The following is a 15,582-nucleotide window of genomic DNA, read 5'->3' on the forward strand; positions in this document are numbered from 1 at the left end:
CAGTATTAACACAGAATATTGCACAATTATGTCAAGTATTGCAGAGATGTTAATGATCAATGTCCAGTTTAATGACTTAGGGTCATATAGACTAACACTTAGACTTTACTTTACTTCAGCCGTGTGCTTGAAGTGGCTAAATCATGTTAAGTAAACACATTTTTCAACAAGATATCATAACTCAAAATGTGCTCCACTAAACAGCTGAGACCAAAAATCCAGCCAAAATTTCTGTTTTCACTGGTGCTGCCTTTAAGTGCAGGGCATTGCTTTGTCTTTTCCTTTACGACCACAACCATGTGGTGTGACAACAACTGAAGCCTCAATTACATGAGCAAGGTGAGAGACCGAGGCAGGCTCATCCATCACAGCAGAGAGGCAAGGCAGTCTGAATTGGCAGCTGTCTCCTCCAGTGCTCTGAAGACTCAAGAGGCTTGTTTGAAATTACGATGCAAAGCCAGCCTTGCTGCCAACTTTTCAATGACACTTAGATCTGTTACGTGTATATGCGAAGGGGTCTTTTTTTACTTTACTGCTGACAAGCAAACCAAGCTATCAACAAACCTTGTCCCATCTATTGTGTAATGTTAGTTACTCCATCAACATCTGTGTTCAACAACTTCAGGAGAAAACTACTGAAAGCATTAAAAAGTGTTTTAACCTATGAACAGTTATATTAATTAACAGAGCTTATATTCACTTTGACATTAACTTCAAAAAGTTAACTCCTGTGTATCTTTGTCCTTTTGTCCTTGTGTTAAGTGAAAGCTGCATCAATTAATTTTTGGTCACTTGGGTGCAGAAAAACAAGGTGACAGACACCAAGTACAGACATATTATTGCCTTGTAAAGTCGTTATGTTAGCAAACAATTGCCTGCTCACATGTTGCCATTTTGGTTAATCTTGTTTTCTCCTGTTTATTTTAATTAGTAACATAACTTATTGTAATTTGATTTCTTTGACTTTGTTATATTTGTTACACTCATGTTGGACTCTACCCACCCTGAAGCTAAAACTAGCTTGATGTAATTTTCTTATCACATTCTGAATAAACACATCAGTCATTATATTCAGTAATCTGTTTCTGTGGCTGCTTGGGACTTGGAGAAGATGGGTCTTATTCATGTTGTGTCTCGGCCACCCCACAAAACACCAGCTAGTTGCTAACTTCTGTCTGGTACTGGGTAAGTAGTATACAGTGGGTTGACAGATTTCTGAAGTTCAGGACATAAGAAAAAACACATTTAAAAACATTTATAAGTGAGAAAAAGAGTTTGAACAAAAACAGCTACTGAGCAGAAACTTACTGCCTTAAAATTTAATGATGATCCATATTGTAATGCATGAATAGTGCCAATTAAAAAGTCTAATTTCTCTATCAGCATATGCAATTAACAATAACTCTGTAATTGTTTGGTTTTCATTTTCATTGCTCCAGATCCAAAATAGGACTTGGAGTTGCAGCTTATGAGCAGTGTAAGTTTAATATTAATGTGTCCTGGGATGTAAGAACAGTTTCTAATTTAGGGCTTAAAAATCCTATTCATCTGTTCAGGTCACAGAATGTCTTCAGCCAATTTCAATGCTTAGATTCTCCCATCCTATTAAAGCCCACCTGTGTGATTTATGTAAATGGGCTCAGAGAGATGGTGAGTTTTCACGATGCGAGATAACACCAGTGACTGTGCAGTGAGCAGAGGGAGGGACATATGTGATACCTGGGTGCACTCCAAAACTGTGATGATATGCTGCTGATTATGTCATGATAAGGGTGGAGAAACCACTTAAACTGAGTATCATCAGTCAGTCACACTGGACAGCTAAAACAGACACAACAATGAATGCAGGAACAGAACAGCATGGACAGAGCTAGTCCCATCACCTTAGGAGGAAAATCTGAAAAATATTTTTGGGATCCAACAGATGTCAAGTGTCTGATTGCCGCAGCCTGCACAGCGGACTTAAAATATGTTCCAGCGAATGAGTAGAGCAGAGCAGAGCAGATCAGCGCAGTCTGTTTAAAAATTGGATTTAAACATCACTTTCGCCCTGAGCAAAGATTTTAACATTCTCGGCAGAAAGTAGCCATCTATGAGATACAAAAATACCTTTGAAAACTCAACCTACTTGATAACAGGTAAAAATAAGGTTTGCGTAAGGAATGCTACTTGACTGAATCATGGAATCACGGTCAGAACTAGCCTTGATGACTCAAAAAAGGCCCTTAAATTAGAGCAAATTCACCATAATTGCCAGCTTTAAAAAAAGGGGGGTTATTCTGGAATATTACAGCTTTTCAACATCTGCTGCTTTTACAACTACTCGCCAAAGTAATTACTGCAATATCATGACAACAAAGTCCAATGGGCCAACAAACGAGCGGTCAAACAATCACGCAGGTTGTAAAAAAGCCAACAGTTTAGCCAGATTATCATTTAGCCTGGCCTGAGGGTAGAAGCTCTTCCTGAGCCTCTCAGTGCAGGCCTCATTTATCTGGCACCTTCTTCAACCTCAGCAAGGAAAAAAGGCCGTTATCCAGGAGGTTGGGATCCTTAATGATTCTCCTACACTTATTCTTCCAATGTCTGGTGTAAATATCTTTTAGGCAGGGTAGAGCACCACCTATTGTATGTTCAGCAGAACAAACCACTCTATTCAGGGCCTTGCAGTCCTGTTTGGTGCTGTTTCCATACCAGGCAGTGATGTTCCCCGTCAGGGCGCTCTCAATGGTGCAGTAGTAGAAATTCCTTAGTATTTGAGGGGATACCCGGAATCTCCTCAAGGGTCTGAGGTGAAACAGTCTCTGTTTTTCCTTTCTCTTAATATTGTTGATATTAAGGGGGGGGGCGTAGTTCCTTCCCTGCTTCTTCTCAAATTCCACTATCAGCTCCTTAGTCTTGCTAACGTTCAGGAGTAGGTCCTGGCACCAGCAGGTCAGGTCCTCTAAGCCCGGTAGGCCTTTTCATTGTTATCTGTGATCAGGCCCACCACAGCTGTGTTGTCAGCAAACTTGATGATGGAGTTGGTGTTGGAGTTGAAAGTGGCTCATAGGGGGTAGCCTGCCCTGGGGTGCTCCTGTGATGAGGGTGGAAGAGGTGTGTCCACACCCCTCACCACTTTGCCCATCAGGAAGTCAAGGATCCAGCACAGTGAGGTTTTAACACTTTGTGTCGAGCCTGGAGGAACCTATGACTACAGTTCAGCGTTTAACACCAATGAACAGCAATCTCACCTAGCTCCCTTTCTTGTCCAAGTGAGATAGGGTGGTGTGTAGGATGTGTGCTATAGAGTCTTCCGTTGATCAGTTGGAATGGTAGGCAAACTGTAGTGGGTCCAGTGTGCTGGGTAGTGAGGAGCAGATGTAATTCTTTACCTGAATTTCAAATCACTTCATCAGTACACAGGTGAGTGCCACAGGACGGTAGTCATTCAGGCAGGCTGATGTTTTCTTGGGTACAGGAATGATGGTGGACTTATTGAAGCACATGGGTATGACACACTGAGCCAGGGACAGGTTGAATATAATTGTGAACACCAGCGCTATTTGGTCAGCACAGTTTGAGGACACGCACACTGATACCGTCTGATACTGCTGCTTTCTTGGTGTTCACACGCTTGAAAGCCCTCCTGATGTCATGCTCAGAAAGGGTGATTAGGTGTGAAAGGTGCGCCCACCCATCCATTAACCTCTGCTTCAGCTGTTTTTGCTTGTTGGTTGCCGATGGCCTCAAAGCGAGCATAAAAGTTGTTGCATCAGCACTTGACAAGGAGGGGGATGTGGGCTTGTAATCCGTCATAGTTCTTAGACATTGTCACATGCTTCTGGGATTGCCCTCCTGGAGTTGTAGTTCAATTTTCTTCCCGTAATCCCTTTTTGCCTCTTTTACTGCTCTTCTTACATTGTAGGCTGCTGCTTTATAATTGTCCATGTTTCCAGATTGCAGCCCTAAATTGTAGGCTGCAGTGTGTGTGTTTATGGCATCCCAGATGGTTCTGGTAATCCATGGTTTCTGGTTGTGAAATGATGCAACTGTAGTTTTGGGTACAGTTGCTTCTGTTGTTTTACAAAATTAAATTCACCCCAGACTTAACGAATCCACTGAAGTCATCAGTGACTTTGACGGTGGTGACCATTTCCTGACCTCTCGCGTTACTTGGGGCATGCATCGTAGTTTGTTTACATACTTAGAGCTCAGCAAGATGATTGCATGGTTGCTCTTCCCAAACGCATGTAGTGATTCCACTCTGTAGCAGTTTTTGAATGGTGTGTAGCAGTGATCCAGATTGTTTATTCCCCTTGTGGCACAGTTAATATGTTGATGGAAGTCAGGTATAACCTTCTTAGGTTACAACCTGTCTGACCACTTGTGATTCTTGCTTCATGGGACTTTGTTGTAGCAATGTTGCCGTGTTCCCAGATCTCAGCAATTAACTTGGTGAGTTCAATGTTGTTATTATTGCTGATAGAAATGATGGTCAAAACTACAAAATCATCAATTCTGATAGATCTTTGACACTTTATAGTCATTTTGATTGTTTGTGTAGTATATTTCATGAAATAGTTGATACAAAGGCATACAATGTATCTCAGAACTAACACGTTCAAGTCTGTTTTCAGTCAAAATTACAATTTACAACTGCGGCTCTTCACTGCGAGTACTGCAGAAGTCAGAGTACTTGTATGTGTGTTTCTGAATGATGGAGAAAGAGAGGACTCCAACGTAGCATATGGCTTTGTTTAGAAAATGCCTTTTTTGTTTGAAATAGCCAGACGGAGAGCTGCAACCCTGAAAACAATGCCAAGTCCTCCGAGGCAAACCAAGAGGAAATGTAGGTCAGCAGCACAAATAAAGTACAATGTTGAGGAAAGCAGCACGTCACTTTCATATTGACTAATATATTCCTTCTCTAAAATCTTGAGTTTTTTTCCCCCCATGCATGTTTTTTTTTTCCAATCCTAAACATGTTTCCAGCTCCATCACTAGTTCCTTCACTTTAAAATTCCAGCCTCATTTTCCGTATATGATTGGGAAAAATCTTCATGTGAAATCATTGTATCTGTGGCAGTAATTGCCCTGGCAGCCAACAGATGTGCTTTAAAGTGCTAATGCAGAAGCGAAGAGGGCTGAGTTGTTACATGAGGGATGTGAGCTGGAGTCAGCATATCCAGGCTGATAACAAGCCCGGTGCAAAGTCAGTTAAAAGTCAATCAATGTTGTTTAGGGAAAGTTTGACAACTTCAAATTAGTGGCAGGAGAGGCTCTTTTTTCCGTTTTTTTGCCAAGCAGAGAAGCTTTTCCAGGTAATGATGTGTTGGCTCTGCAGCTGATCTGAAGTCAGGTCCAGTTCATTTTAAAGCAGCACAAATAAAAAGGAAGAAGGGGAACACTTTGGCAGCTTCTGAAGGCATGTAAAATAATGCGCCTTCTGGTCAAAGCGCCCAACCTTTCCAAGACACCCTGGAGAGTTGTTCTTTTGAAGCTTTTATATCACTTCCACTATCGGAAAATGCCGCCCCCTCAGCCATCCATCATCCCATCCAGTCATGGGCTAAACCTCAAACTGAGTTATTTATAGACCATCCAACTTAAGCACTGCATGTGTCTAAACCTGTATTGATTCCCAGCCAGGAGAAACACAAGCTCCTGCATTAATGATCAGCCACGGAAAAAAGGCCTGTTAGTGTCTAACCATGTGTGTGTATGTGCATATATTTGTGTGTGTTTGGGTGATTTTATACAATGCAAATAAGCACACAACATATTGACATCCAAACAATCTGTATTTCCCCACACAAAGTGTGCCCATTCTTGCCTCGATGCCACCTCTCCATATTAAAATGCACAAATCTATCCTCAGTATCTCATTCTCTGTAGTGGCCTCCACCCCAAATCAGAAGAAATGCATCATGGTTAATTAAGATTGGTGACAGGGGAACACCTTGTGGCTGAAAGAGGCAGGTGGACGAAATAGAAACAGCTTTTCAGAGGCGCTCACATGGGTTTATCACATGTACTGTAGTTAAAGCTGATCTAGGCAGGACTTTTACTGGGCGCACCAGCCTCGACAGCCTGAATCATAAAGAAGGGCTGCGACAGTGAAGCCTGTCCAGTACACTCTAAAATGAGACCCTCTAAATTTGCCCTGTCTGCCTAAATTAAAGTCTAGTGGCGATATGGACACTAATGGGAAATCTTCACACAGAGAATGATAAATCAAAAGACTAAAAAAAAAGAAATCAAGTTGTCTTTGTTTTAGGGGTTAGTGAGCACTCTCATTCATTGATTTCCCTTTATTTAACCAAATAAAAGTCTCATTTGTTAGATAAAAACATTTTTTAAGAGAGACAAACATAACATCCAGTTAAGATGCATGAACAGGTATGATTTTCCAAAATTATCTAAAATTAAGTAAGAGCAACACATTTTAAGAGCAAATACAGAAAGTTGTCCAGAGAAAGTCACCAACACCATATATTTTTCCTCTTTCGACCTTTATGCATTATTTACTATAAAGCACCTCGGTTGGTAAACATGAGTGGCCTTGTAAAGCCAACCTCAAGTCTCACAAGCGTAGTTTTCACACCACAAGAGTCTAGACTGGAAAAAATTCACTGAGAATCAGATGAGCCTGACCAATACAACTGACTATAGGAAACATTCAGAGGATTATGTGACTCCCTAAACCCCAAATAATACAACTATCCATCTGTCATCCTTGTACCTGCCAGGCGCCAGCACAAAACACACATGGCTTATAGAAGCCATAGGGCATTTATCTTAGGCTACATATTTAACATTACACAAACTACAGCCAAAAACCAGCACGTTACACAACAGCATGTCATAATAATTAACCATCAGCCTTACCTGTTAGTCTAGAAATAAAGCTTTGCTTTTGATGAGAGCAGCTCATTGAAGTTGCAACAGTGGTAAGCATGGAGAAGAGTGAGGAGGAAAAAACATAACTCTGGCATCAATTCTGGAAGAAGCCATTTTCCCTCCAAAACACAAGCTTGCAGCACTTCTTCTTCTTCTTTGAGATTTTACAGCAGTTAGCATCCATGATGTTGCATTACTGCCACCTTCAGGTTTTACTCTTCCTCACTGTCCATTCATTTTAAAGCCATATTTCCAGTCCTGTCATCCTTAAAAAACTAAATAACCATTTCTTCCATTGAACAGTGACTATATTTTTAACATTGTCCTCTACCCACCCTATATTCCATAATTGTGTCATCACTTCTTGTCTTTCATTTGTAAATTTCCTGCATGACCTTGCAGTTCTTCAAAACAGTTAATTTCTTATAACCCCACCTGCCCAATTGTACTCATTTATATAGTATGAGAGCCCACCTAACCAGTTTAAACTGGCCTATCAGGTTGGGAGTCTAGAAAAGAGACCTGAAAGGTAAAACAAAAAAACATATATATTGCCGATGACAACAATGCTTTAGTTGATTGTTCAACACTGTATCATAAACTTATTTAAAATGAACAGATTATTCTTATATTCTTCAGTATTTAGCTTAATTACATTTCATTCCACCACACAACTACTAGCCAATGAAATCTGAGATCCCACCTACTAATAATCCACATGGAAGTGGTTCTGTTAAGATGTGCTCCCTAGTGAGGGTCAAATGAAGCTTTCTGATGCATTTAGTGTTCATGACTAATCAAAGCTTCATATAAAACACTGCACATTTCCATCTACTAGTACTAGAAGTATATTCTACATTAGACACAAAGCCAGTTGTATCAGACTGAGGTGCAAATAGTTTGGTGGTGAAAGTTTTTGCCTTGCACACAGTAGATCACTGGTTTGATTCCCAGTGTGCATACATATTTTGTTTTCAGATGTTTTTCAAAGGATGATAAATCTTGTTTAAGAATAATATACAAAACATTGGAACAGAAAGTAAACAAAATTCAATGACGGTTATGACATTCAAAAGAATTGTAGTGAGGAAACAGGGCCCGGCCTTTTCTTCAGACGAGTACAAGCTAAATCGGAATTTTATCCTTACATGTTTGTCTGTATGTAATTTTCCTGTCACTAGTCAATTATATAAAGTATATTCATCATATGATTTTGCGAGACAGTGAAGGTGCTTATGGACACACTGTGTATTTGTAAAGTTAGAATTGATGTGTACTGTTACCGGCTATATCAGCAACCAAATGTTTTTATTATTGTGCTCGTGCAGTTGAATCAAAGACAATTCTCTTCAACTCCCTCTCACCACTATAAAAACTCAGTGTGTGTGAGACTGCTGTGAACTTTATAAAGAAGAAGCAACTCACATTGCTCCAGACCAGTTTCACTCCACCTGCAGGTTCACTGACAAAATCTAGCAGTAAACTGCTTCAGAATAGTGAAACAAACCTTGAGGCTCCAGTATCTTTATCTTTCATGCACAGATCAGCATCGGTGCTTCTTCAAACATGTATCGTATCTGGGCCTATTCATTTTTGCTGAGTCACACCAGTTAGAAAAATGTCTCTCTATTAAATTTATGATGTTAGCTTTTGAGAAATATTACAGATCTACAGTAAAAAAAGACTATAACAAACATTGCAAAAACGGAGGCTGTCTGTATTTGAATTCTCACTGTGAAGAAAAGCCTTATGCATGATTTATGGAGGTGTATTTTTCTGGCAAAACTCAAGGTGAACACTGACATGAAAATAGTAAAAGAGATGTTCTAACCTACTTGTTTTTAAACTCAATAATTTGAACATTGGAGGATATCACACATACTGTTCAGAGGTTTAAAACACAGCTGCAGTATGCTAAGTTGAATCTGATTGAATCTGATGTCTTTGACAAAACAAGCACAGGTTCAGCTGAAACACAGTGTCGTATTGATGTAACTGAGGATGAGTGAGGAGGCTCAGGAATCGGTTAGTTCAACCATTTACTGTATCATTGATTGTAACACCATTTGCAGCACCAAGACACAACGGCAGCAACAACCAACACCTAAAGGTACAGTCACATTAGCCTTCTGTGAAGCACTCGTTCCCGGAAAAGGACAGGATGTCACGGTTCTGATGCAAGTAATATATAACTATTGACCAGTGCAATCACAATCTGTAAACGGTGTATGAGAGCGATGCTACACTTTGTAGTCTGGTAGTTAGATATTGTACTAAAAATGGTGATGAAACACACTAGAATAATTACTTCTCCAATTCCAAACTGTTTCACTGTTTCTATTGTTGAATACATGTGAGCTCTGAACTGGACGTCCACCGGAGCCAGCTGGAGATCACACCGAAACAGGAAACACATGCTTGAATTCATCTGTTGTGCTGGCTTATACAGAAGTGAATAGAAGATGAAGCAAACATTCGTTGGAAACGCATGTCACGATGTGAAGTGGGTGGGAATGTCAGATCGTTTCGTTTCGTAAAGTTACAGAAATTGTCGGACACAGTCCCCCCCAATTCTGACATCGGAAAGGCGTGAGGAGGAGGTTTCTGAAGCTATTCGATCATCTGACAAGCACTGGGCCCCTTCACCCTCTCTCTGGTGTCAAAAAATGAATAGAAGATGTGACACATTTTACATGTAATCACACAACATCACATTTGTTTTAATCTTATGATAGAGGTACTCTGATAAGATCATACACATTGTTGATGTTTTAGAAATGTATAAAATAATTTGAGCTGTAAACTTACTGAATTTTATTACCTTAAACCTCTGTTAAACCTGGTCTGCAATGACCACTAGTGGCATTTATGTGAGTTGGGGTTTAAGAGGCCTTGTAATTTTGTTACAGACAATACTCGGTTTAAAGCCATATTTAACCTTTAACTGCAGCTAAAGTAACAGGTAACAGCTCAGTGTGGACAGTCCTTGCTATTGTATGACACTTCTCCTTTTCTGCATGTACAGAATAGCTGTCTAATCAAACCCTTAGTCCTAGACTGAGTGGATTTTTTGCACTCATTAGCCAGGACAATCAATCTCCTGTTATTTCTGTCAAAAGCCTTTCACCTCTGATCAGCTGCTCTCTGAAGCCCCTCTTTCTGGAAAAACCACATCGAAGCATCTCTCAGAGGACAGTACAGACGCAGGCTAATTAGCAGCTAATTAGTTCAAACCGCTGGACTGAATATGTTAACAGCATGTTTAACCACCACATTAGACTTGCTGTTCGAAAACAAGACAAAAACAAAAGTGGGTACACCTAAACTGAACAACTGACAATAAGAATCACATGACATCCTTTTCTCCGTTGTGCTTTTTCACATCTGCGCACATTCTCATTTTCACAACTCAGCCTGAAACTCATCCTCTTTCCCTCCCCTCTTGACCTATGTGGAGGCTGGCAGAATTAATGACCAGCTAAATTTATGAGGGAAAGTTATGAATAATGTTTACGTATTAATCATTCATGGTGGCCAGCCAAGCACATAGACTACTGCTCCCCTGGAAATTACAGGCTCACCTCGACAACATAAATTATCCATCAGATTTCAATCAGCCTTCCCAGCGCAGCAAGCCAAAGCCAAACTATGTCTACAAAATACAGATGCATGCAAAGTCCAACGTCTCTGAACAGCAGGGAGCATGCAACGTCAATGAATCAATGACAGCTCCTATGGTGGAGATACAGTAGTTTTCATCTATCATCTATGTTTTTGTTTCCAAATGAAACTGCAGTGTGTAGAAAATGGAAACAATGTGTCAATATCAAATCAGCTGATGCTGATTTTGCTGACATCAGTGGTGTTATTAGGGCTAATGTTTCCCACAAATTAACACCACATTTCCCATAAATCCCCTTGCTTCCCCATCATCCCCTCCCTGGTGTTTCAGGCTTTACTGAAGAGATAAACATGTTGGAGGTGATTTTTCCATCTGTCTTTCACTCCTTCAATTATCTGTCCTTTCCAGAGACTCTGTAAGCTTTCCTTGTGTTTACTGCGTAAGAACTGCCCTGCTCCTGTTCTGTGCCTCTACACTCTACTGCACACTGTAGCTCTGAGGTCAAACAAACCCTTTCTTGACCTTCAGACCCATCCAATACATTTCCCCACCTACTACATATCAAATGCAAAATCATGTCTGGGATGTTTCCAGTAATGTGCTGAGATACGTAGATATTTAAAGGGGAGGCAGGACATCCTGTCAGAACTCAGAGACAGTTCCTTTTTCATTTGGTGTCACGTTCTAATCAGTCCGTGCTGTAACACAATATCTAACAATGCTTCCATTGGTCCAGTTTGGGCTTCCATTTTTGAATGTTGGAAACAACAGAAGGTTCAAAGACAGAGGTTAAAAGATGACTTCTATTCGACAGGTAATGTACCAGCTACTTAATACAATTTATAGCTCACTGTTCAGATAAATTGCTCTTAAATGTCATGTGTACATTGTGACTGAATAATGTAGTTGTTACTCAGGTCTGCTACGGCCACTTAGACTTATCCAATAATGAATAATGTTATGTGAGGTTGCTAAATGTTGCAGTCCTGTACTAATGTCATAGTCTGTACATGGGCCATAAACTGCTTTACAAACTGCAAAATAAAAGGCTAAAGTAAGTTGAAATCATGTTGCTTTATCAGTAATTCGACTCTGCTAAACAGTAGCTGATCATATAATCACAAAAACTCACAATAACTAGCTCTTAAAAAGGTATTGAGTGCAGTAAGAAATTTAATGACACACACTATTCACAAAACAAATGTAAAGCCTCTGATTAGTTTAAAGGGTGGTGACACATTTGGTTAATCAAAAAACCCTTTTCTAAGCTAAACTGGGCTGAATTTTGACAGAAATGACAGGGAGAGAAGCAACATTGGCCCTGTCTTGTGAAAGTGAATTACAAATTCATCTGCAGGAATATTTACATTCACAAGGAACTTTTCTGGCTGAGTTTGATGCACGAAATACAATTACAGCAAAGTAAATACACATAAACACATTGTAGATTGCAAAATGAAAAATTTAAACAGGAAAATCACTAATCAAAAACATTGTACACACTGCACATTGTAAGGCAGCAGAGTGGCATAGTGATCAGAGAGGCTGTCCTTGAACTAAGAGTCTACAAACCCTCAAGTCAGTGAGTATCCCATCCTGCCTACGTGTCTTTGAGCAAGACACCGAATCCCTGCCGGCTGTTAGGGTCTTAGGGTGAGTGTCATTATGTCTAACAGTAGATGACATTAACCTGAGCAGCATTTACCTTTTGTTTCTCAACGCCATCACATACACACCAACTCCACTCTCCTCGCTCTCTGAATTTGATGGTGTGGTTTCCCCTCTGGCATCAAAGGCGTATCGCCAGGAGGATGGATTTTAGGTTTGGGTATGAAACCAAAATAATTGGTGTACGAGGACGAGGAAGTCCTAGATATTTTCAGCATGACCTAAAAGTAGTGTTATGTGGTATGCAGGTTTTTATAATTACTCATCTGGTGTGTCATTGGTATATGAAGTGTTCAGATCCTTTACACACACTGCTGAAACACTCTGTTACAAGTAAAACAGCAGTTTTATACTGCCATGCCATATATTATATCATCAGATTATTATTTCTAATAACTTGTAAGCAGCACTTTAGTCTTGTAGCTGGTAGAGGTGGCGTTAATTTTAACCTATTTATATACTGTTGACTAGTTAAATCTTTAAAAATGTGTCATTTTATAAACTCATTATAGGCTGTCTGCAAATTGTGTAAAATCTACCATTTGTAGTAGAGTAAAACTTGCAATATTTTCCTTTGAAATTTAATGAAAAAGTAGCATAAAATGAAAATACTTAAGTACAAGTAACAAATACATCAAAATTGTACTTACTGTAAGTACTGTGCTAGAGTGCAGGTGAGACAGGTTACCAGGACATGAGACAAGGTGAGCTCATGAAGTGGCTAAAAGTTATTAGAAGCAATCATTTGACATTGAGATGTTGCGGACCTCATGGTAAAGACAATTCAACTTTGGAACGATATGTAGCCCCTTTCCCAGTAAGCTAGCATGACATATTTGGTATCAACGGATTCATTGCTATCTCAAGATTCATATGATACCACTGGCTAGTTTAAAAACTGCCTTCAAAAGACAGTAATGTGCCTGATGATCCATCATAATTTTCAGAGGGTTAAAAGTAGGCCAAGAACTGAGGAGGAGAATAACTCCAATTTTAAGATCACGGTGATCAGTGAGGCAGAGTCTAATTAAAATATAACCTATGGCTCTATTTTTCACTTTTAGATGGTTAAATTATCTTAGAAATAGGCCTACCGGTAGGCTGCAGTTTAAGTTTTGGCCTATTCAAACAAGACAATGTAATTTAAAAGATATACAGCAGAGGTTTTCAAAGTGGGAGGCGGACCTCCCCAGGGGGGCTCCAAACAGTTTCAGGGGAGGCTCAGTGAATGGAAGTGAAAAAATATTACATTAGTTAAAGGAGATCACATAGAATAGCCTAAATGTGTGTGATTTGGTTAAAGAGATAGTTCAGAGATACAGCAGTTTTAGAGAATTTTACTGTTTTTCCCACTTTCCCAGAGTCAGAAACTAATAAATGCCTTAGGACAGACCTTTTTTATGTATATGGTGAAGGCTGAAGTTATGTCAAACAGCAATATTAGGCTAACTTGGCTCAATTGTTGAGTGCCAATGGGATCAAATAACATAATCATGATCCCATAGACATCCAAGAAGTGTCTAAACTAAGCAAGGGTAGTGTTTTAAGAAAGCTCAGGACTGAAAAGCAGGACTCAGACGAGGACTCAAAGTTCCAACAGTTTATTTCACACACAGACAGTGGTGTTATCTGGTTTAGCAGACAGTCTTGAGTTGACACGGAGCCTGGGCAGGCAGACAGACTGGCAGGCAGGTTCGTAGGCAGACGGTACACAGAAGAGAATGATCCTGAGGCACAAGGACAAACACAGGTTACCAGGATATTCAAAGACGTGAGGAAACAACAGGACACAGCCTTGCGCCACTTAGATTAACTGACAATTTGGCAAAGACTGGAGAGGCGAGCCGGGGTTATATACTGCTGGAGCTGGATGATTGGATGGATCGCAGGTGTGCAGGAGGCTTGGCAGCAAGGCTTGATTGGTAGTTGGTTGCAGGTGTGTAGGAGAGGGAATGAAGGCCATGCATAGACCACATCACACACACACACCAGTACAGACAGAAACCAACAGGGGACAAACAGGAAACACTAGGGATGAGGGAGAGGCAAAGCCGGACCATGACAGCAAGTAAACTAAGGGGGTGTGAGGGGGCGCCTTTTTCCCAGCTTTGTCTGAGGGGAGGCCCACAGTCTCAGACTTTGAAAACCCTTGATATACAGTATATCAGCATACCTTGTTTTTCTTCAGTGTGTTACTGTTACTGGTGCATTCTGGTCAGATTTAATTATTTTCTTTATAAAAACAAGATTTGATCTTCAAAAAATCTTTTTCAAAAGTGAAGACTCCAAGCAAACCTCATTTAACAATAATAAAAGTATCACACATTAATTGTTAGATTTGGAGACCTTTAACATTTGAACTGAAACCAATACCGGTACTGGTACCTGGAATTCGGTACTGGTACCCAGCAGTACCTTTTTTTGGTACTTTACTCTCTCTGTAATAACAAAAATGTAATTTCAGTTGTAAAAAAGTAAGTCCAAACTTCTCAATTTCAACATTGTTATTTATTTAGAACATTTTACCTCACTTAAAGTTTAGTCATCCATGGAGGATAAGTTAACTTCTTCCTGCTGGCTGCTTACGCCTGCTTTGTTTTTTTACACTGAAGCAAACAATGCCGGCATAATGCTGCCTCAGTGTGTGATTTAGAAAGCGGAAAGTGCCCCCTCAGTGTAGGCAGAGCTGATCGTCATAGCAACACTATTCCAGCAGTTAGGAAACAACACACGGGAGCTTTACTTTGGTCTTGAGAAGGTGCAGAGAAACTCTAACCTACACTGTTCATTTACTGCCAGATTGGAAGCTTCACTGCTCGCATTCACCGTCACTCTCTGTTGTTCAACCACACACTCACTACGCACACGCGTGTCGCTGTACCCAACCCTAGTAACTGTAGGCTACAGTATCTTGAGAAAAGAGGGTTGAAATGTGCAGACACTGATTATTATTACTTGTTTAAATGTGGTATGAACCGTTCAGTTGGGGACTACCCTAATAACCGCTACGGATTCATGTGTACAGTTGTTGGCTCAATTATTTATAGAAATGTTACAAAAGATGTATGAGAGACATGGATCAAGAGAAGAAGGGGGCCCACAGAGACTGCTTATGTGTATGGCCCAGAATTTTGTGCTACCCCCCTGGCTGTGCCACTGCCTGGCATATTGTTTTCAAAGGCCTTATCTAGGTTTCAGTGCTCAGTACTGGTTAGTTTCTGGATTTCTGGGAAAATATTGAAGGTTTTAATGTAAGGTCTGCCGTGTACACTGTATGGCAACTTGGAGGACACAGGGCACATACAGTATACACAGCAAAGAGGTGTGATGGAGGGTGGGGGGGTCAACAATAATAATAATAATAAACTTTATTTATACAGAACTTTTCAAAACAAAGTTACAAAGTTCTT

The 15,582-nt window shown here is 40.2% G+C and overlaps 1 protein-coding gene across 2 annotated transcripts in view; it reads right to left on the bottom strand.

Annotated features, from left to right (window-relative positions):
- The window catches only part of gria4b (glutamate receptor, ionotropic, AMPA 4b), a 169,584-nt gene extending 162,529 nt beyond the window's left edge, over nt 1–7,055 (bottom strand). For both annotated transcript variants that reach the window (XM_044221379.1, XM_044221378.1), the window contains exon 1: nt 6,871–7,055. In XM_044221379.1, coding sequence (XP_044077314.1) covers nt 6,871–6,940 — 70 coding nt within the window. In that variant the 5' untranslated portion in view covers nt 6,941–7,055. The remainder of the gene's footprint in view (nt 1–6,870) is intronic.
- Nucleotides 7,056–15,582: the final 8,527 nt, after the last annotated feature.

The sequence above is a fragment of the Siniperca chuatsi genome, linkage group LG14, assembly GCF_020085105.1.
Source record: "Siniperca chuatsi isolate FFG_IHB_CAS linkage group LG14, ASM2008510v1, whole genome shotgun sequence".
NCBI classification, from domain to species: Eukaryota; Metazoa; Chordata; class Actinopteri; order Centrarchiformes; family Sinipercidae; genus Siniperca; species Siniperca chuatsi.